Source organism: Poromitra crassiceps, assembly GCF_964638095.1.
Source record: "Poromitra crassiceps genome assembly, chromosome: 9".
NCBI lineage: Eukaryota > Metazoa > Chordata > Actinopteri > Beryciformes > Melamphaidae > Poromitra > Poromitra crassiceps.
The window spans coordinates 23,355,252-23,377,268 of record NC_139630.1 but is presented as its reverse complement, the minus strand read 5'-3'; the positions used below and the strand labels follow the sequence as shown (position 1 = coordinate 23,377,268).

General features: G+C 45.5%; 1 protein-coding gene across 4 annotated transcripts in view; it reads right to left on the bottom strand.

Annotated features, from left to right (window-relative positions):
- LOC310782079 (serine/threonine-protein kinase PAK 6-like) overlaps positions 1 to 22,017 on the bottom strand; it is a 217,573-nt gene that overhangs the window by 4,824 nt on the left and 190,732 nt on the right. For 3 of the 4 annotated variants that reach the window (XM_083642747.1, XM_083642749.1, XM_083642748.1), the window contains 5 exons: positions 13,849 to 14,051; positions 8,912 to 9,160; positions 2,883 to 3,122; positions 2,050 to 2,484; positions 258 to 779 (listed from right to left, as the gene is read on the bottom strand). In XM_083642747.1, coding sequence (XP_083498873.1) covers positions 258 to 779; positions 2,050 to 2,484; positions 2,883 to 3,122; positions 8,912 to 9,121 — 1,407 coding nt within the window. In that variant the 5' untranslated portion in view covers positions 9,122 to 9,160; positions 13,849 to 14,051. The remainder of the gene's footprint in view (positions 1 to 257; positions 780 to 2,049; positions 2,485 to 2,882; positions 3,123 to 8,911; positions 9,161 to 13,848; positions 14,052 to 22,017) is intronic. The other variant, XM_083642750.1, reaches the window with a different exon arrangement.

The window sequence follows — 22,017 nt, the reverse complement described above, 5'->3', positions numbered from 1 at the left end:
AAAAGTGAAGTAGCAAGATTCAAGATATTGATATTGTCACTCTGTTGTACGTAAGTAGGCACATGTGAAATGTGAATCACATGTGAACGAGCAGAGAGCCTGAGAGGGAGTCCAGGAAAACATGATGAGGTAAAAAACATGGAGGACACCTCGATTGGGCCGATTCAAACACAAGTGCCCCGCCCACCAGACGGCTGACGTCCCAGGAGGGAACACGTAACGCGCCATACTGTACAAATAACGTTAGTAACTAGTACCTCGTTGAAGAGCAGCTCTCTTCGCTGTTGTTTCCGCAGGTCCATCATCTTGACGGCCACCTGCCGGCCGCTGTGGCGCTCGCGGGCGATGCACACCACGCCCGTCGAGCCCTCGCCGATCTTCACAAAGTTCTCCAGCGACGTCCGCGGGTCGCCCTTATCCACCACCATCTGCAGCGCCGCCTTGAACTGCTCGTGGGTCACCTTGGACGCCTCGCCGCCGGGCGCCGGCTGGGGTTTGGTCGTCGGGGCGGGGCATGGCCGGGCGAGGGGGCGGAGGGCCGGCGAGCCCGTGGGCGAGGGGCGGGGCTGCTGCAGCGAGGGGCGGGGCTGCTGCAGCGAGGGGCCGGCCTGCGGCGGGGGGCCGGCCTGCGGCGGGGGTTTCGGCGGGACGATGGGAGAGACTCCGCCGGTGTAGCTGGTGGAGGTCCGGAGGGCGCGGTGCGTTAGCCCACGCCCCGCGATGGGGCTGCTGGTGCTGCAGGGGAGGGGCAGCAGGGAGGAGGAGGCCACCGGGCTCAGCTGGAGGAGAGGAAGGTAAAGGTAGGTAAAGGTAAAGTCCCACTGATTGTCACACACCTGAGTGTGCGAAATTTGTTCTCCGCATTTGACCCATCCCCCGGGGAAGCGGTGAGCGGCAGCGTGCGCCGTGCTCGGGAATCATATGGTGATCTAACCCCCCCAATTCCAACCCTTTGATGCTGAGTGCCAAGCAGGGAGGCAAACGGGTCCCATTTTTATAGTCTTTGGTATGACTCGGCCGGGGATCGAACTCACAACCTCCAAGTCTCAGGGCGGACACTCAAACCACAAGGCCACTGAGGAAAGTGCAAATCAAAATGACATATTCCTCTTAACTGTATTGTGCTATTTATCCATCCAGATCGTTTTGTGTTAGCTGCCTGAGTATTGGAGATATCGATAGTAGAGGCGTCTGTTTTACCTCCTATACAATGAAACTGGATGGCACTCAGCTTGTGGTGCTCTAAGTGCCATCCCCCCCCCACCGCCAAAAAAAAAGAGGAAAAATTGAAGATTGACATACTCAACGGCAATGTCTCTTTCCAGAAATCATGATCCGGTTACTAAAGATCCACAGACCTTGTTGTGAGCAGTTTCATGTAGGAACTTCTAGTTTCTACCAAACTAAACCCACTAGCTACTAGCTGCTACCTAGCTAGCTCCTGGCTCATGATTTCTGGAAATAGACAAATCCCAACTGTATTTATTTATTTATTTATTTTTAGCTCTTAAATATCCAATCCAATATCTAAAAAGTGACGGTGACTGTGACTTGAACAAGTAAGAAAATAGTCTGGAATTGTCCGGAGATCCAGCTAACAGCCGGTGCGCTATGATGACGTCATCGACAGCCGGCTCTGGGTCCTCGAATAAAATGACAAATTATACCGGTAGTTAGAATCTTTTGGGACAATTTAAGTACACAACAAAAAAAATTATATATATAACTGGGTCTACTCGTTTTTAGATGTTTTAATGCAGAAATGTACTTATTGTAGCCTTACAATGATGAAAAGTATAAGATCGTCACATTTTCAATGTGGTGTGACTCGCAATGACAGGGAATATCTGATCTGGTGAAGGTGAAATTAGCTATATAGACCAAAAACGTGTTTCGCCCTTAACTGGAAAGATGTTTAATCCTGTTACAAAGTCGGGCATTTTAACATGGGGGGGAATGCCTACTGCCCCCGATGCCTAGTGGCCATTCAAGGAACTACAGCTTTTCAATTCACTTCCGCATCCTCAGAGGGAAGGGGGTGGTTCTTACCTTCAGGTCGTAGGAGGAGTGAGGTCTTCGAGGAGTGTCCCTGGAGGAGGACAGCAGGTCTGGGAGCTGATTGACAACTGGCTTCAGCCTCAGGTTGGCCTGGCGGTTGGTCTCCAGAGTCTGGAGGTTGTAGTGGCAGGAGGTGGGCCTCTGTCTGGCCAGCCTATCCCGCGGGGTTATCCCGCCACTCATACTGGGCTGCTCCATTAGCCCCGCCCCTTCACTGCGGCTCATGCCAGCCTGCGCCGTTAGCCCCGCCGCTTCACTGCGGGCGTAATGTCCCGCGCTGCTACCCGTCCTCTGGAGCAACCTGGGCACGGGCGCGGGGGGCGTAGCCATCTCATACGACGACTTGGCCCGCGGCAGGACCCCGTTTGGCGGCAGAGTCGCGCTTTGCTTCGCGCCCAGTTTTGGGCTTCCACTCTCGCTGCGTACCTGCAACCCAATCGCCAGAATAAAATGTCGGCATTTTACGTTTGCGAAATCCACGGATACGTACAATCTCAACGTACGTTTGAAACAAAAATGCTTGACTTTTATGTTTCTAAAATGTGACATTTTACGTTTCTGCAAACCTAACCTTACGGTTCAAATGTAGACTTCGGAAACCCTGGGGATCGAACGCGGCTCTCGTGTTTACGCCCTCCATGCATCCTGACCACGACCTTACCGGCCAACACGCTATTCCAATAGCAGACTGTATGACATGTATAACGTTGATAAACACATATCTAAACGCGATGTGCAACGTATGTTTGGTGACGTTCTTACGTATCTGTGGATTGCAGAAACGTACAACGCTGACATTTCATTCTGGCGAGCAGGTTGGGTACCTGTCGTATCCTGTCCTGCCAGTAGGTGGCGTTCTTCCGGTTCTCCGGGTCGAGCTCTTGGTACTGGTAGGAGTCCCCCTCGGGCAGCTCTCCCAGGCGGCCCAGTGAGCGGGCGCGTTGCCGTGCCGACGGGCCGCTCCGCCGCAGCGAGTTGGAGCTGCTGACGGACAGGCGGCTCATCTCGGCGATCACGTGGGAGATGTAGTCTCCGTGACCGATGAAGCTCCCGCGCACGATCATCTGGAAACACAACGCACACGTTTCAGAACAGCAGTCTAGTTTCACAAAATGTTTACACAGTGAGATGTTTGCTCAATAATCATGAGTAATGTGGATATGACTAAGTAATGGTAGATGGATTTAGATGGCGCTTTTATCCAAAGCGCTTTACAATGAGTAGGTACATTCACCCACTCAAACATTCACACACACAGATGGCAGGAAGCTACCATGCAGGGTGCTCGCACAGGCAGCCATCAGGAGCAATTTGAGGTTCAGTTCAGTGTCTTGCCCAAAGGCAGGGCCGGCGCCAGGATGAAATGACTTAGGGGGCGGTTATAACTGGGGATGGGGCTGATTTTTTATTTTTTTTATTTTTTTATATAATATTTTTATATCGTAAAACATAGGTTATATACCCGCTATGCCTATTTCTGGACTTTTTAACCATAATAACCTCTGAAAAGCGCAATTACAACACAAGAAAGACTACTATTCAAAATCAAATAAAACATTTATTTCACAGCAGCAGATTAAGGCATTAATAGAGCTGAGCTTTGCATAACGTGAAATGCGGGACCTGTCTGGAGCACTCTGAACATATATGTCTATATGAAAAGAATAAACAATTGCTGCAAAAATCGACAAAAAACTAAACAAAAATAATAGCCAGTCAGTGCCAGGTTCATTAAATTAAAGAAATAAAGTGATCAGATGCGTTGTCTCCATCTTTCTGCTCATGGCATGCTGTGTGCTTGGGTGCAGCTGATTTCTCTCTCTCTGTGTGTGTGTGTGTGTGTGTGTGTGTGTGTGTGTGTGTGTGTGTGTGTGTGTGTGTGTGTGTGTGTGTGTTTTAATCACGTCATGATCACAGTGAGGTTCAAATTTAATAAATAGCTACATCTCTGACACCTTGTGACAACCAAAGCACAGCAAATAGCGCTTCCCTGCCAATTCGGAAACAACAGAGCTATTCTATTTATTTATTTATTTATTTTTTAAGTGAGGGGGGCAGAAAATTGAACTGAGGGTCCAAAGCCCCCCGGCGCCCCCTCGTGGCGCCGGGCCCGCCCAAAGGACACTTTGGGCGGGCCACTAAGTGGGTAAAGGTAACTAATAGAACAGCTACAACAGTCTGGTAAGTTCTGAAAATGACATCACTACTGTAATGCAGCCTTTAAGGCAACACTTATCCATATCACAATCTAAGACGATATCTACTAGTCTCATATCACGATCTCGATATAATATCGCTATATCAGCCCTACTGTACTGTGTATGGTGTGGAACATGTCAAATACAATGCCAGTAGGATTGTTGTCTGATATATTGGGAGTCTATAAGGTAAAATATCTTGGACATTTTATTACAGGACAAAATGACAGATCATGGTGATAAATATAGGCAACCTATGCACAAGAGAATATCCTGTCAGGCAGGTTTAGTGTGTACAGACGTCACTGTTCAGATCCTACCCTGCACCACTCTCTACTGCACACTTGTGGTCAAACTACAGAAAAGCAAGCTTACAGAGACTTCTATTTGCAGTCAGTGTTGCCAACTTGGCAACTTTGTCGCAATATTGAGCTACTTTTCAGACCCCCCTGGTGACTTTATTTCTCCAAAGCAACTTCTTCTGACCATGGGAAGCAATGTTAATGAGTTGAATCCAGCTGAATCCCAACGGATTTTCACTATAAATGGGTGGTGCGGCTGCTGCCGGGTTTTCTCTCTCTCTCTCTCTCTCTCTCCTTCTCTCTGGCTGTCTGACACACACAGCGCTTCAGTGCAGCCCCCCCCCTCTCTCTCTCTCTCTCTCTCTCTCGCTCCTTCTCTCTGGCTGTCTGACACACACAGCGCTTCAGTGCAGGTGCAGCCCCCCCCCCCGCCCCCTCTCTCTCTCTCTCTCTCTCTGGCTGTCTGACACACACAGCGCTTCAGTGCAGCCCCCCCCTCTCTCTCTCTCTCTCTCTCGCTCCTTCTCTCTGCCTGTCTGACACACACAGCGCTTCAGTGCAGCCCCTCCTCTCTCTCTCTCTCTCTCTCTCTCTCCTTCACTCTGCCTGTCTGACACACACAGCACTTCAGTGCAGGTGCAGCCCCCCCCCGCCCCCTCTCTCTCTCTCTCTCTCTCTGGCTGTCTGACACACACAGCGCTTCAGTGCAGCCCCCCCCCTCTCTCTCTCTCTCTCTCTCTCTCGCTCCTTCTCTCTGCCTGTCTGACACACACAGCGCTTCAGTGCAGCCTCTCCTCTCTCTCTCTCTCTCTGGCTGTCTGACACACACAGCACTTCAGTGCAGCCCCTCCTCTCTCTCTCTCTCTCTCTCTCTCTCTCCTTCTCTCTGCCTGTCTGACACACACAGTGCTTCAGTACAACCTCTCCTCTCTCTCTCTCCTTCTCTCTGCCTGTCTGACACACACAGTGCTTCAGTACAGCCTCTCCTCTCTCTCTCTCTCTCCTTCTCTCTGCCTGTCTGACACACACAGTGCTTCAGTACAGCCCCTCCTCTCTCTCTCTCTCTCTCTCTCTCCTTCTCTCTGCCTGTCTGACACACACAGCGCTTCAGTGCAGCCCCCCTCTCTCTCTCTCTCCTCCCTGAGAGCAGCAGGACAGGGTTTACTTGTAATTTGGCATATGCCGAATCTGGCCCGCGCGGGCGGAGTCAGCACTTAATATTACAACTATGCGGTCAGATTACAATGGCTACGCCAATACATGCCTTTTTCCCCCCTTAAGCATATATTGATATGCAAATTAGCATGTGACGTCATCTTGCGACTTTCTGAGCGGCCAATAGCGATTTTGCTTTGAAAAGATCTGGCAACACGGTTTGCAGTCTGCTCTTCAGTCAGCCAACTGAAAGCCCCTGGAGCGGCGTGTTCTGTCTCAACTGGCTGGTCCTGTTCACACTGATCCACTCTTTTCTGCAACAACAAAGATATGGTTACATCTTATTGTTGCAGATGTAACACAGATACGGTTTAGTCAATAGGTAGGCTGTACAACTGAATAAACAGCTTTCCCATGGGTCCTCGAAATCATGGTATCAAAGCCTTGAACGTTTTTGAAAATAGACAAATAGACATGGGTCATTGAAAGTGCTTGAATTTATATATTTGGTGCAAGAATAGAAATTGAAGTTATTTTGATTATTATTATTTTTTACGAACAGTTTACCCCAAAATGAAAATTCAGTCATTATCTACTACCCCCATGGTGACGGGTGACATCTTTTTGTCCGCAAAGCATTGGTGGAGTTTCACAGCAAAACATTGTTGTGGAAATCTCCCAATTGAATACGACAGAGGAAAAAAAGAGAGAAAAAAGAAAATAAAACATAAAATGCCGCCATACTGCTCACCTGGCATAATCCAAGTCTCCACAAGCCCTGAGATGCTAAGTTGACTTGAAAGTATGTCATTTACACCCTGTTTTTAGCTGAAATCTGGACTGTACACAGGCCCACCAGGTCCTGTTCTTCTTCCTCCTTCTTCTTCATATGGCTACAGTGAGCCGTAGGAAGCTAAAAACAGGGTGTAGATGAAGTCTTTTCAAGTCAACTTGACATCTCAGGGCTTCTGGAGACTTGGATTATGCCAGGTGAACATCTCAGGGCTTCTGGAGACTTGGATTATGCCAGGTGAGCAGTATGGAAGCATTTTTGTTGTTGATTTTTTCTTTATGCTTGAAAGTTGGACCCCGCCCCCACCCCCACCCGCTTCAATTGATGGGGTCATTTGCTGTGAAACTCCACAAATGTTTTGTAGACTAAAAAACATCCCCCTTCCATCAGCAGTTAGATAATGACTGAATTAAAAAAAATTGTGATTAGTAGATCAGGCTACGTTCCGCTGTCTGCATGTGTGTCTCCTAACCTGACTCTGTGAAAACAATAGCGCCCCCATCTGGCGGAGTCAGGTTATGTGTCTGCCACCATCTGTGCATCCTTGTTTCACGCCCGCCTGCCTCCAGAAAGAGACAGTCACGTGCGTGTATGAGTGACTGAAGTCAAACGATGCAGGTTAAACAGCGGCAAGTAAGCGAGAAAGCTAACGTTGAACTAACCTTCAGCTATGCCTGGAAATTGGAAAATGTAAAAATTCCTGTTGTTGGAAGTGTTTCAACTGCAATTAAACTTGATCCGTGCCTGGTCGGGGTAGAAGGGAACTGGCGAGAATAGCGTGATCCTCCCACGTGCTACGTCCTGCCGGTGAAGCTCCCCGCTGTCAGGTGAAAAGAAGCAAGTGGCAACTGCGCATGTGTCGGGGGAAGCATGGTGCTAGTCTACCGCTCTCCCCAGATCAGCAAAGGGTGGAGCAGCGACCGGGGCAGCAGGGGGAAATTGGCCAAAGTACAATTGGGGAGAAAATAGGGGGGAAATCAGAAAAGGAAAAACTTGATCCGTGTCTCAAACTATGTCATGTTGGGTCCTTAAATGTGAGAGAATTGGGCCTAGAAAGTCCTTGAGTTTGATGTTTCAGAAGGTGTGGGAACCCTGATAAAGTATAAAACCAAATCACCCACATTTGGTCTTTTATGCTGCAATTTAAGATCTTCTTGTCAGTAATCAGTTTAGTTTCTCTCAAGTTTCTCATCAGTTAATTTAATCTAATCTGCTAAGTGTGTTTCGATTCCTTCTAATTATCGCATTATTCCTTTGGCAAAAAAACTCTTCTACCTCAGAGTTTTTTTGAGATATGGAGGTTTTACTGACGTTCGGCCTCACTAATTGCAAACGTCAAAAATAGTGGGATGGACTCAGCAACAAACACATGAGGTCAGTCAGCTGTCAGTGGTCCCCTATGACCCAACGTTTACTGTCAACCTGGGAAGGCCAAGTCAGCAGCTCTCACCCACATAAACAGAGGAAGTTTCCACGTCTGAACCACTGACTGTATAAAACATGGACACTATGACAGCTCCTCAAAAGTGAAGCCAAAACGTCTCGATCGCCCTCTGGTGGCTGGCTGCAGTATAGGTCATAAGTCCCGCCCCCTCCACGTTAGTGGATGGGACATGAGCCAAACTAAAAAAAATCTAAGTTCACGTCAAATACATTTTTCCCAAAGATTGTTTCTGTCCTTTCAGGTATTTCTTATCATGCTGATGTATGTTCAAGTGGTCATGTTGTTGTTGTTTTTAGTTAGTTATTTGACAATATAAAAACGGCTGAATCCGATTGACAGCTATGACAGCCACTCTGCAAACACTCTGCCTCCAAATGATGTCACACAAGCAAGATGGCAGCTCGCTGAAGTGAGATAATTTTAGCTAGATTTTTGCATATAGCGGGAGGAAGTGGAGACAAGGGTAAATGGGATTTATAAAAATCGTGATTTTCAGAAAACGCTTCAGAAATCATACAATTGGTGTCAATTGGTGTGGACAGTATCGCAGTATTATTATTTTTTTTTTTTTATTTTTTTTTTTTTTTCAGGGACAGTGCAACATTAATGAACATTTGCATGTAAATGTGCCGGATTATAGCCTTAGCTAATTTCCATCCGTAGTCCCTCGACAGGTGAGGTACAAAAAAGTTTAAAAAGAAGAAATAGAAAAATTAGTGCATACATAGGGCATACATAACTGACAGGGGTACAATGTAAGTGACACATACACACACATAAGGTAGAAAGGAGAGGAGACATACATATTCACGATGGAGGCATTTAACTTTGCAATTCAAGTGGGCACATACAGACCTTCAGTTCCGGTATGTAATACAAATAAAACAAAAAACAGGAAACATTAGGGACATGATGATGATTGGATGCACACAATTAACAAATAATCAAAATGGCGTCTGACCTTCTTGGGCCCCAGCTCCACGTCAGTGATGCGTGAGGGGTCGACGAGCGGGCGTGGCCGGCGGAGCGTGTCGATGACGCTGTGCCACTGCGGCGGCAGGCCCACGTAGCATCCGGCCGCCGCGTCGAACCAGGTGTGCACGCGGTGCTGGAAGCCCTGCGGAGCCGAGATCACAGGACGCACGCGCTTCTTCCTGCTACGCCCGAACATCAGCACGCCGCCCGCCCGGGGAGGGGGCGAGGCGCGAGGCTGAGGAGACAGCAGGCAGGGTCACACGCTAAAACACAAACTCAAAATCTCACACACACACACACACACACACACACACACACACACACACACACACACACACACACACACACACACACACTCCAAAACCTATGCAAAAACTCAACATCACACACAAAAGTACAGACACATGAATGTACACCGGGAAGACGCATTAGAGAAACACACACACACACACACACACACACACACACACACACACACATAAAACACCATAAACACACAGATGAAGGTGCACACTGAAGACACACCCTGAACTCACAGAAAACACTCTACAACACACAAACTCACACACACACACACACACACACACACACACACACACACACACACACACACACACACACACACACACACACAGTGTGCTTAGTGTTGGTGAGTCTGACTGCTTCTCTTTCTTGCTGATGCTGTTTACTGAGGAGCCATGTGACCAGCTGACATCCCGCCCACTCCCTATGGCTGTGCCCCTTCCCTCTACCTGACCTCCTGAAGCCCCGTCCCTTCCTGCTGAAGCCCCGCCCCTTCCCTCTGAAGCCCCGCCTCTCACTTGCTGACCTGCTGAAGCCCGGCCCCCTTGATTTGATTTGATTTGATTTTATTAGACGTCAATCATAGAAAAAAACAAGTTACCACAAGTTTATCAGAGCGTCAGGGATACAGACACATGAAAGTCTTTCGACTTATTTCCACTGTGGTCCCTGGACTGGGACAAACAACATAGTAACAAATACATACAATACACCAATTAACACCAATAAATAAAATAAATAAAGCATCCTAAGCTACACTACTGTACCTACAGCATAAACACACCAAGAGTTAATACTAAAAAAGGTGACCATTCTATTCTGAAACATTATCTAAAAGCCATGCTTTGACCTTTATCTTAAAACTGAGATGGCTGGAGATGCTCTTTATAGCTAGGGGTAGAGAGTTCCAATTAACTGCTCCCCCAAACTTAAAAGAGCGTTTACCCATTCCCTTCCCGCTATACGTGACCTCCTGCTGCTCCTGCACCACCTGACTGACAAGCTGCTGCAGAGAAGCTCCAGAGGGAATCCAGTCTGAGCAGAATACTACTTTGTATTCTGTCTACTCTATATTCTATCTACTCTATTTCTATTATATCTTCTCTTTTTCTATTCTATTTATATTCTATCCACTCTATATTTATATTCTAGCTCTATTCTATCTATTCCTATTGTGTTTCTGCTGAGTTGGTCAGTTTCCTACAGGATCAGTAAAGTTGGACGCAGCTTGTTACATAATGAGTCAGACATGATGACAGAGCTGCCTAACGAGCTCAGACAGCCAATCAGAGGAGTTTCTGTCCGCTTCGTAATCACATCTACTCTCGTTACCATCACTGTGACTCCAATGAGGATAATTAGCAAGAATTACACGGCAGTGTCTCTTCTTATGGAAAAAAAACTCGATATTGGAAAATCCCTTCAAATCTCTCTAAATAGGGAGCCAAAGTCACACCGACTTCCCGTTTAGGCATACGCACCAGAGCCATTCGTCCATCAGTCTTTTTTTCATTTACATTTTGTAAAATGCTTATAAAAATTGTTTTACTTTGTCAAACCAAGCGATTCAGCTATATTTAGAATCAGGAGAGACCATAGAACATTTCACTTGGACCAAAACTTAAAAACAAAATTATTATTTTTTTAATCTGCCTTTTTTTTTGTTCTCGTGGTCCGGCTGACCACACTTGAAGTGCTCCTTTTCCTCCAATTTACACGTAAAAAAAAAAAAAAAATGGAAATAAGGCACCTCCTGGGGTCTATCTGTGCACATCCTTGGCAAGATTAATACAGTAAAATAAGCTAAAAGAAAATTTGTCACTTATTTTAGGCTACATAGCTGCTAGATTATAGTCTCACACATCACAAATTGGTAAAGTCTGTTTTTTGATTTTGATCTCCTCTTATTTTTTTTTACACAAATTGAAATCAACACAATTTATGAATATCAGTGAAATACTATAATTTATAGATTTATCATGCTTATCATTACTTTTTTTTTTTACTGATACTTACGCTTAAATTAACCCAGTGGCCCTAATACTGTAATCTGGTTTATTTCAAGTACAAAATGGCTAGTGGAAATTCTGATTGGATGGTAACTTTAAAATCTAGGAGCCATAATTGGCAGGTGATCAAAAAAGTTAATTTCAGGCCCAACTCAATAGAGGTGAATATAGCAAAAACTTCCATCACAGCTACTGTATAGCTGACATCTTATCTACTGTAGTTTAGCTACATGCTAGTTTGACACAAATCATTTGTGTAATCAGTGCAGGGGTATTGTTGCATCCGTTTCTTTTTCACTCAACAACTGACATGGAATTTTTATGATTGGTTTGCAGAATTAATTGTGTCATAAATCTCGAGCATAACCACGCCCAATTCAAACCCAATATCAGGAAAGTTTCCAAAAACTTAAAATGTCAATATTTCGAATTTGGAATGCAACAAATTTCTAATACTTTTGATGCTTACTATTACTGTATGTAGTATAAGACCCTACATTACACGGTTAGAAGGATATTGTAGATTTGGGTTTCCAGAGGGTGTAAAGACAGCTGTTGGACGTGTTTTCAGCGGGCCGGGGCAGAGGCTTTGTACCGATGATGTCACAGGTTTGAAACCGACCCGATGACCTGGATCACATGTCATCAGACTCATCTTAGTGTTGGGATGTGGTTAATATTTAGCAGAGTGCGGGCTGAGCAGCTGCTGAGTGGATCATAAAGATATTTACTGGCTGGCTGCTCAGCTGGTAGCGGAGCATTGCAGGAGAAGAGAGGACAGACAAAAACATTTTGTTTGTTTTTCAACTTCATCTCATCTGATCTTTCCATTACAACCTGTCTTCAGGAAAGCCCCTTCAGCCTGATGCTGCATGATATCACCCTTTCAGTGCGGTTTCTCCTGACTTTTTCACCTCCACCTCTTCCTATCTTCTTCAAGCAAAAGACCAGGCAAGAGCTGACAACGCCGTGCCATTTGCAACTTTTTATCAGACATATTCTGGATTAGAAGTAGCTATCAGGGCCGCGGGAAGGGGGGGGGGGGTGCTGCAGGTGCTGCTGTTTTGTATTGGAATTGCAGTCTCAATAAAAAAAGATATATATATGATTAAAATGTGTTTTTATATGTTTTATACTGCTACTACTAATAGGGTTTATGAGCAAAGCAAAGAGGGTGGAGATGTTATTTTTGATCTTCGGTTTATAATAATAAGCTAATAAAATATAATAATAAGCTCAGTGTTTCTGCCTGCGTTGCCGTCTGTTGTAGTGTAAAACGACCTAAAGGGAGAGAAGGTGGTGACATGAAAGTGAGTGAGAAAAGGAGAAAATACTATACACAACAGTATAATCCTAATGTTAATTTATATTCCTCTAAATATGGCTAAGAAACATCCAAAAGTCTAAATAACATCCACATTTTTTTTTTCGGCGCAGCACCCCCTGCTTAAAAGGACTTCCAGCGGCCCTGGTAGCTATAGTAGGAAACTTTTTAGCTGAGCGAAATGGGAGGCAAAAGCTGCTTGGTTTCATGTATCTGGTTTGTATATCCGCAGGTGTGACGCAGGCACAGAACCTACGTGCTAGTTGACCGTCAGCTGTAGTTCAAGTGCAACTTTTTGGGCTCCGAAACAGGAGAGTTCACCTGTGTTTCAACTGGCATGAGGGGAAGGAGGAGATGACTCCATTTTCAATTTTTGGGTGAACTGTTCCTTTAATGAAGTTGAGTTCAGGTGAACAGAACCTGCTGGAACGTCCTCACATCTGTTCAGAGTGAGTCAGCTGCCTCAAGACAAGAGCCGACAAGAACACTGTGACAGCCAAAACACACACACATACGCACACAGGCATACACGCGTGTACACACACGCACGCACGCACGCACGCACGCACGCACACACACACACACACACACACACACACACACACACACACACACACACACACACACACACACACACACACACAGTCTTACTTAAGTCACTTTTGGGGTATTTGCATAGGCTTAAATGCAATTCCCTGGAGACTTACCCTAACAGTGACCTAAACCTAACCCAACCCTAATGTAACCCTAATGCTAGCTGCACCCTAACCTGACCCTAACCCAAACCTAATCCTAACCTCTAACCTCTAACCTTAACCACTGACCCTAAAATCAGCTTTTTACCAACTGGGGACATACTGTAGCGCTTGTGTCCCCAATTGCACACGCCGTCACCCAATCACCTGGTCTTAAGTCGGGTGTGTGTCCACAGGAAACAGTTTTGCAGGCATTTAGTTGGACAGTTATTGAGAGTTGATTTAAGTGAAGTTGTGGACCAGTGATGTCATTCATGCACTAATGACTAATATTATTATAACCATTATACTTTTGTAGTTTAAATTAAGTAACATTTTGAATGCAGGACAGTATTTTTTTATACTGTGGAATGTCTACTTTTACTGAAGTCAAAGAGCTGAGTACTGCCTCCACCTCTGTCAGTTACTGTATATATATATATATATATACGGTATATATATATATATATATATATATATATATATATATATATATATATATATATATATATATATACATATATATGTCTTCCTCCCCCATCCCCTCTCTCACCTGTCTGGGTCTTGGTCTCTCGTCCTTAGTCCAGTCGTTTGGAGACAGAGCAGAGAGGCGTCTTCTTCTTCTTCGTCTGTTTGGTTAGTGGGAGCTCAGTCTTCTTTGTCTGTTTGGTTAGTGGGAGCTCAGTCTTCTTCGTCTGTTTGGTTAGTGGGAGCGGTGGTGGAGGATGTGGAGCAATCTGACTTCCTGTCAGTCATCTGAGGAGGAGAGAGAAAGAACTGTTATGCCTTATATATATATATATATTAAGACTTTGAAAATACTTTTAAAAGACAAGTCTGACAGCTCTCACCTCCAGCTCACATCTAAAGACAACGAGTCATAAGGCGCTGAGTCTGACACCCTCTCATTTTCAAATGACCTCAAGGCACAGTGCGGTTCACGTGTGTCGGGAGGTTTGGAAGGTATTTGTTAGGTTGCTTTTACTTTGTCATTTCCCATGAACACGGAAATGCTTTTATTTTGAAAAGACACTAGACGTAGGTAGACACAACTTGACTGAAGGTAAACGGTGCAGTAGGCCTAATAGTAGCATTAACACAGAGAACAAGGAGATAAACAAGGACAAAAAAGCAAATTTTTATTTAGATTAAGTCATAGGGCCCTATCGTTGTAAAAGCGGTATTTTTGCATCTGCATGTCCAACGCCGAGCGCAGCGCAAAATGGGGGCGTGCTTAAGCGCAGTCCTGTTCTCCCTGCCGCGATAAATACCTCTATATACCTGTTATAATTATTCTGGGCGTGCATGGGGTAGGCGTGCTCCATGCCAAACCAGGCGTGTCCGCGCAAAATGCGGGGACACAGATGGCATTCTGCTATCGTCGGCATGCGCGCAATTCTTTGCGCTAAGAGCTGTGAAAAGCACCTCCTAGCGCAAAAATCCCCCGCTGTGTTTGAGTGCACCATTATTCTCCGCGCTGCAGAGCGCAGTGCAGAGGCATTCCATTTGGATAGGTCATTACGCACGGACGTGCCACGCCAGGACATCAAATTCTGCTGCTAAAATTGGGTAACCAGCAGATTATTCTGTGAGGCAATCAACTATAATTCACTGAAAAACTTGCATCACATCGCAAATAAGCGTTAATAGGAAATGAATTGCATCAAATCACAGATGTTTTTAACAGTATATGATGTGATGGTGTTGTTGTGATATATCATGAAGTACAGCATGCATTGTGCAAACTGTATTAAAGGCACTGCGAGACGGGAATCTGATAGGTTTGAGTGATGTAACACCCAGGCATTGCCTGGCCACACCTGTGAATAATTCTGGTGGTTAAGACTGCCCATTTTGCGGATGACTTGGCAGATGACTTGGCACGGCTCTAATTTGCACCTGCGCCCGGTGCTGTGCCCCCGCAGAGAATTGCATCCCCACCATATATTGGGGCTGTTACTTTTAACTTAAAAATAGGGAGGTCACGTCTACCCAGATAATTATATCATTTTTTAAACAGTTACGTTTCTGTATAAATCATTACAATAGGCTCCCGTGAGGTGGGGATGCGTTTGGCGGTGGGGGTGCAAAATTTGCCCTTTTGGAACCAGCCTCAAGTGGCCATTCGAGGAAATACAGATTGTATCACTTCTGCGTAGGCTTCATCTGTCCAAGCCTGAGCTTGCCGCCTCGATGCAAGATTATTTTCCCTAGGGGAAACGTGGGAAGACCACGCCCCGAACTCATTTGATTGGTTGCCGCAACTGCTTCTTCCTGAAAACGTGTGGCAAGTAAAACAAATTTGGTTAAGATTAAGGTTCGTTTTTTATTTATTTAACCACGACGAAAAATGCTTGCTAAAAATGTGTGCAGTTTGGCAACTAGGTTAACGTTTCAGCCTGGTCCACGACATGTAATGCCACTTTAAGGGTTAGTCATGATATTTTCTTTAAATATCATGAATGTTATTAACGCTACAGTACAAACGTCTAAATTAATTTGGACTTTTCGTCAAGCAGAAACACTACAGATGGTAGAGAGCCAGACTCTATCCGACACCTGCTCTATTTCAACACACTGAAAGTACGCTAGTGTGTGTGTGCACACACACACACACACACACACACACACACACACACACACACACACACACACACACACACACACACACACACACAGTGAATAGGCCTATAGCCAGCAGGCTGGGTGTATGAAGAAACCTCTGGGGGTTTGTGTCTCAGTGAGCCTCCATGCACTCAGGACTCTGACAGTTACCTGGTAGGCAGGCAGGCAGACAGGCAGACAGGCAGATAGAGAGACAGACAGACAGACAGACAGGCAGACAGAGAGACAGACAGACAGACAGACAGACAGGCAGGTGGACGGAGAGACAGACAGACAGACAGACAGACAGACAGACAGACAGAGAGACAGGCAGGCAGACAGACAGAGAGACAGACAGAGAGACAGGCAGGCAGGCAGATAGACAGACAGACAGACAGACAGAGAGACAGACAGACAGTCAGTCAGACAGACAGACAGACAGACAGAGAGACAGACAGGCAGACAGAGAGACAGACAGGCAGGCAGGCAGACAGACAGACAGACAGAGAGACAGACAGACAGACAGACAGAGAGACAGACAGACAGACAGACAGACAGTCAGACAGACAGACAGACAGACAGACAGTCAGACAGACAGACAGACAGACAGACAGACAGTCAGACAGACAGACAGACAGACAAACGTATTTTTGGATCGCTAACGGTTTTAGCGTAACTCTATTCCGATTCAGATCTGAATCGTTTTCTGAAAATCGAGATTTAAAAAAATCACATTTACGCTTCAAAAATCATAAAAGTGGTGTTCATTTGTGAAGATTATCTTGCTGAACACAAATATCTCAGTTTCATAAACGTTTCTTAACCACGGGCCTTATTTCAGGCATTTAACCAAAATCCCCATACAAAAATCCCATTGACCTCCTGACGAGGGAACCAGGAAGTGGTAACATCCAGGCATTTAGGACTCATTCCTGCACTACTCTATTAAGGAACACAGCTCTACACATTTACACTTTATTAACTAAGCTTAATGAACACAGCTCTACACATTTACACTTGATTAACTAAGCATATTTTCACATTAAGATTAGATTGCCCCCTCTTCACTCCCCTTCCGAGGCAAGGTAAACCAGCCCGATCTCATCAAATGCGTATGTATGACACGCGGGGTGTTTTCTCGTGGAACAGATACGCGGAAACGCGAGTTGGCGTGCAGTTTGGCGGCAACAATGGCGTCAAAGTACGTTAACATACTCGCAAACCACTAACCCAAACCCTAACCCTAACCCTTAAAGTGTAACTAACCCCCAAAACACTTTTTTCAGCTTTTAACCAATATATATGACTTTGGGGGTGGTGTGTGAAGAATTCTGGTCAAGATTTTCACATTTGAAACCAAACTGTTGCCATTCGACCATTTGTATCATTTTTCAGCAGCATAACTGGCATAAGTGCCCTCTATGGGTGGAACACTGCTTTTTTGTGTGCCCTCAAATGAATGGGATATTTGGTACATCCTGACGTCACGGTGGGTTTAGCACGTGCCCCACTCATGTGAGAAAAAAAAAATCCCCATTGATTATTACTGTAGTTCACGCGGCGCGAGCCCTTTAAGAGCAATGCATTCATGGGTAATGCCTATTGTGGCTAATGTTAGCCGCTAGTTAGTTATGTTACATGGCAGTAAAATGCCACTAAATGACCAAATTGATAGAACTTTTAACCATTTCGAGTACAGTAACACTGTTTCCATACGGATCACCAGTGTTAGTTTTTTGTTTATAACGTGGCTATATTCATGACGTTTTATATCTCCGATGCGTTATTTCGAATCCCACATACGCCAAACCCCACATAGGTTACGCCTCGAATCCCACATAGGTTACGCTAAAACCAGCACCGCAAAGCCTGTGGGTTTCAGGACGAAACAGTCTCGAGCCACTATCGTCATCTTTAGAGCACAATATTCCTGGAATGCAAGTTTAACTAAACAGTTACATGTCCTCTGCATTCTACATAAAATTAAGATATTACGGGTTGTTTTATTTTGTATGTTACATACTTATTGGCCAAGATATATTACTTTATGGGGGAGGAATTCTGCCAGGTAAGGAGAGGAGGGTGGGCGGCCATATTGCCGGCGGGGTTTTCAGATCGAGTGGAAAGCCGTTTTGCAGGAAATCTGGGGGGGTTAGTCCCCCTTTAACCTAACCCTTAACTTCCACGTAAAGTTATTATGCATGTTAGATTTCTAATGTAAGTGGACGAGGCGGGCCGTCGTTCTGTTCCCGGGTAGGGAACACAGTGTTCGCACTCATCAAACCAACCGGGCTTGGAGCTCAAGTCTGCAGGGATCCGGGCCCGGCTCCCTGATGTGAAAGTGACCGTTTTCAAAGTCTGAGACTGTGGGCCTCCCCTCAGACAGTTTACTTGCTTAGTTTCACTCAACTCCTGGATGCCTATGGGATTATGATGATGTTATTTGATCCCATCATCGCCTCCCTAGGAGGGAGGTGTTCCATCCAGGCACGTCCAGCTAGGAGGAGACCACGGGGAAGACCGAGGCCTAGGCGGAGAGATGATATCTCCACGCTGGCCTGGGAACGCCTCAGGATCCCCCAGTCAGAGCTGGCTAATGTGGCCAGGGAAAGGTAAGTTTGGGGTCTACTGCTGGAACTGCTACCTCTGCGAACTGATCCCAGATAAGCAGTTGAAGATGGATGGATGGATCCCATATCTTGGCTCAATTGTTGATATGAGTGTCTATGGCATAGACCAGGGATGGGCAACTTTGATGATAGAGAGGGCCACAAAAAATGTCCTCGCTACCAGAGGGCCACATTTTGCTGAGGGCTGGGGGCACCGGCGCGAAGAATTTGGGGCATTTGAAGCCAGGTTTAGAGGAATAACTCATTTTAAATTAACAGTTGTGATGTCATTATTCAGTCTTAACCACCAATATTTGATCCTTTTCTCACTCACTCCTATGTCACCACCCGCTCTCCCTCTTCAGTGCTTGAAATTAACTTTGTTGACCACCTGCCAATATGGCTGCTAGATTTTAAAGTTACCAGCCAATTAGAATTTCCACTAGCCAAAATGTTTTTCTTGAAATAAACCAGAATATGAGTGGGTTAATTTAAGCATAAGTATCAGTAAGTGGCCCGGGATTCTCAAAGCCTGTGTTGAGGGTCACACAAGAACAAAAATGCACCCTTGAAGCTAAATAAACCCAAAACCGAGTTAATTATTTAAATTTTTACTTCAATGTAGAACAGTCATTTCTTACACATGAGATTACTTTTAGTCATAAAGATTATTGAAAGATATTCTATATTCCAGACTGAAATGTTATAACAGAAGTGCAGTATTGGCCAGAATGACATGATTTTTTTTATTTTTTTTTGCAATTCCAGCACGAGCAACACACGCTCGCACACGCTCGAGGGCCGCCAGTTGCCCACCCCTGGCATAGACACTCAACAAGTGAGCCAAGCTGGCCTACTATTGCTGTTTGACATATGCCTACTTCAGAATACACCAAAGACATTAAAAAAGCAGCGCGATTTCGCAAAGCGCTTCGACCACATATGCAAACTGCCTCTACCACCCTGCATTTTGAACACCCGCCACCACCACCCCCTTTTAGCCATTTGGCAGCATGAACATAATCAGAATCAGAATAACTTTATTGATCCACGAGGGGGAAACTGAGTCATGCTACAGTTGCTCATATTCCAGCATGAAAAATATAAACATCACACATTGTAAGAGCTAAGAATGTATCATAAACAATACAATAGAATAAAATAGAAGTTACTTAGCCTATGTACAATAAAGTGTCACACAAGGATATGTGCCTTCTCCAACAATCCTTCTCAAGTACCATTCAGTAAGTGAAATATCTGAGGTACCTACTATCTCCTTATACCTCAGAGAGAATATAATAATAATAATAATAATAATAATAATAATAATAATAATAATAATAATAATAATAATAATAATAATAATAATGAGTAAGGTGCATCCAGTCAGTAAAGTGAACAGCATGGATTATTGCACAAATTGCTGTATTTAGCAGTTATTGCACATTGAGTTTTATTGCACAGACAAAGTTTGTTTGATGAATGGATGGGCGGAGTGAGTCCGAGGCGACCTAACAGACTGACTCAGAGTCTGATGCTCTGAGGGAGGAGGCGACCTAACAGACTGACTCAGAGTGTCTGATGCTCTGAGGGAGGCGACCTAACAGACTGACTCAGAGTGTCTGATGCTCTGAGGGAGGAGTTGACCTAACAGACTGACTCAGAGTCTGATGCTCTGAGGGAGGAGTTGACCTAACAGACTGACTCAGAGTGTCTGATGCTCTGAGGGAGGAGTTGACCTAACAGACTGACTCAGAGTGTCTGATGCTCTGAGGGAGGAGTTGACCTAACAGACTGACTCAGAGTGTCTGATGCTCTGAGGGACCTAACAGACTGACTCAGAGTGTCTGATGCTCTGAGGGAGGAGTTGACCTAACAGACTGACTCAGAGTGTCTGATGCTCTGAGGGAGGAGTTGACCTAACAGACTGACTCAGAGTGTCTGATGCTCTGAGGGAGGAGTTGACCTAACAGACTGACTCAGAGTGTCTGATGCTCTGAGGGACCTAACAGACTGACTCAGAGTGTCTGATGCTCTGAGGGAGGAGTTGACCTAACAGACTGACTCAGAGTGTCTGATGCTCTGAGGGAGGAGTTGACCTAACAGACTGACTCAGAGTGTCTGATGCTCTGAGGGAGGAGTTGACCTAACAGACTGACTCAGAGTGTCTGATGCTCTGAGGGACCTAACAGACTGACTCAGAGTGTCTGATGCTCTGAGGGAGGAGTTGACCTAACAGACTGACTCAGAGTGTCTGATGCTCTGAGGGAGGAGTTGACCTAACAGACTGACTCAGAGTGTCTGATGCTCTGAGGGAGGAGTTGACCTAACAGACTGACTCAGAGTGTCTGATGCTCTGAGGGACCTAACAGACTGACTCAGAGTGTCTGATGCTCTGAGGGAGGAGTTGACCTAACAGACTGACTCAGAGTGTCTGATGCTCTGAGGGAGGAGTTGACCTAACAGACTGACTCAGAGTGTCTGATGCTCTGAGGGAGGAGTTGACCTAACAGACTGACTCAGAGTGTCTGATGCTCTGAGGGACCTAACAGACTGACTCAGAGTGTCTGATGCTCTGAGGGAGGAGTTGACCTAACAGACTGACTCAGAGTGTCTGATGCTCTGAGGGAGGAGTTGACCTAACAGACTGACTCAGAGTGTCTGATGCTCTGAGGGAGGAGTTGACCTAACAGACTGACTCAGAGTGTCTGATGCTCTGAGGGAGGAGTTGACCTAACAGACTGACTCAGAGTGTCTGATGCTCTGAGGGAGGAGTTGACCTAACAGACTGACTCAGAGTGTCTGATGCTCTGAGGGAGGAGTTGACCTAACAGACTGACTCAGAGTGTCTGATGCTCTGAGGGAGGAGTTGACCTAACAGACTGACTCAGAGTGTCTGATGCTCTGAGGGAGGAGTTGACCTAACAGACTGACTCAGAGTGTCTGATGCTCTGAGGGAGGAGTTGACCTAACAGACTGACTCAGAGTGTCTGATGCTCTGAGGGAGGAGTTGAAGAGTTTCATGGCCACAGGCACAAATTACTTCCTGTGGCGCTCTGTGCTGCTTCTGGGTGGGATCAGAACGCGTTTCCCCAATTGCTTCTTAGCCTAAAATGATCTTCCGTTAAGAAGGCTGCGTTTCCCAAAAGCTTCTTAGCGCTAAGATGATCTTTCGTTAAGAAGGTTTTGTAAGAAGGGTCTGGGGCATTCTTAACACCTTCTTAATGACGAAACACTGGCAGATCCAGCCGCGTCAGGCAAAAGGAGATACTTGTGTCCACTGTTCCTCTTGTGTTTTTCCCTTTTTCCTTTCTTTCATGCACCCTTTAGTGTTTAAAATTGGGGAACACTTGAAAATCTCCCCTGTATGTATGGTTACTTGTGTTTTAAATGTTTTACCGTAGGCTATATTCCTCTAATCAGAATGGATTCCTTTTATAATAAGAATGTTGTGGATTTATATAGCACCTTTCACAGAACCCAAGGTCGCTTAAATTCCGTAGTGTTTC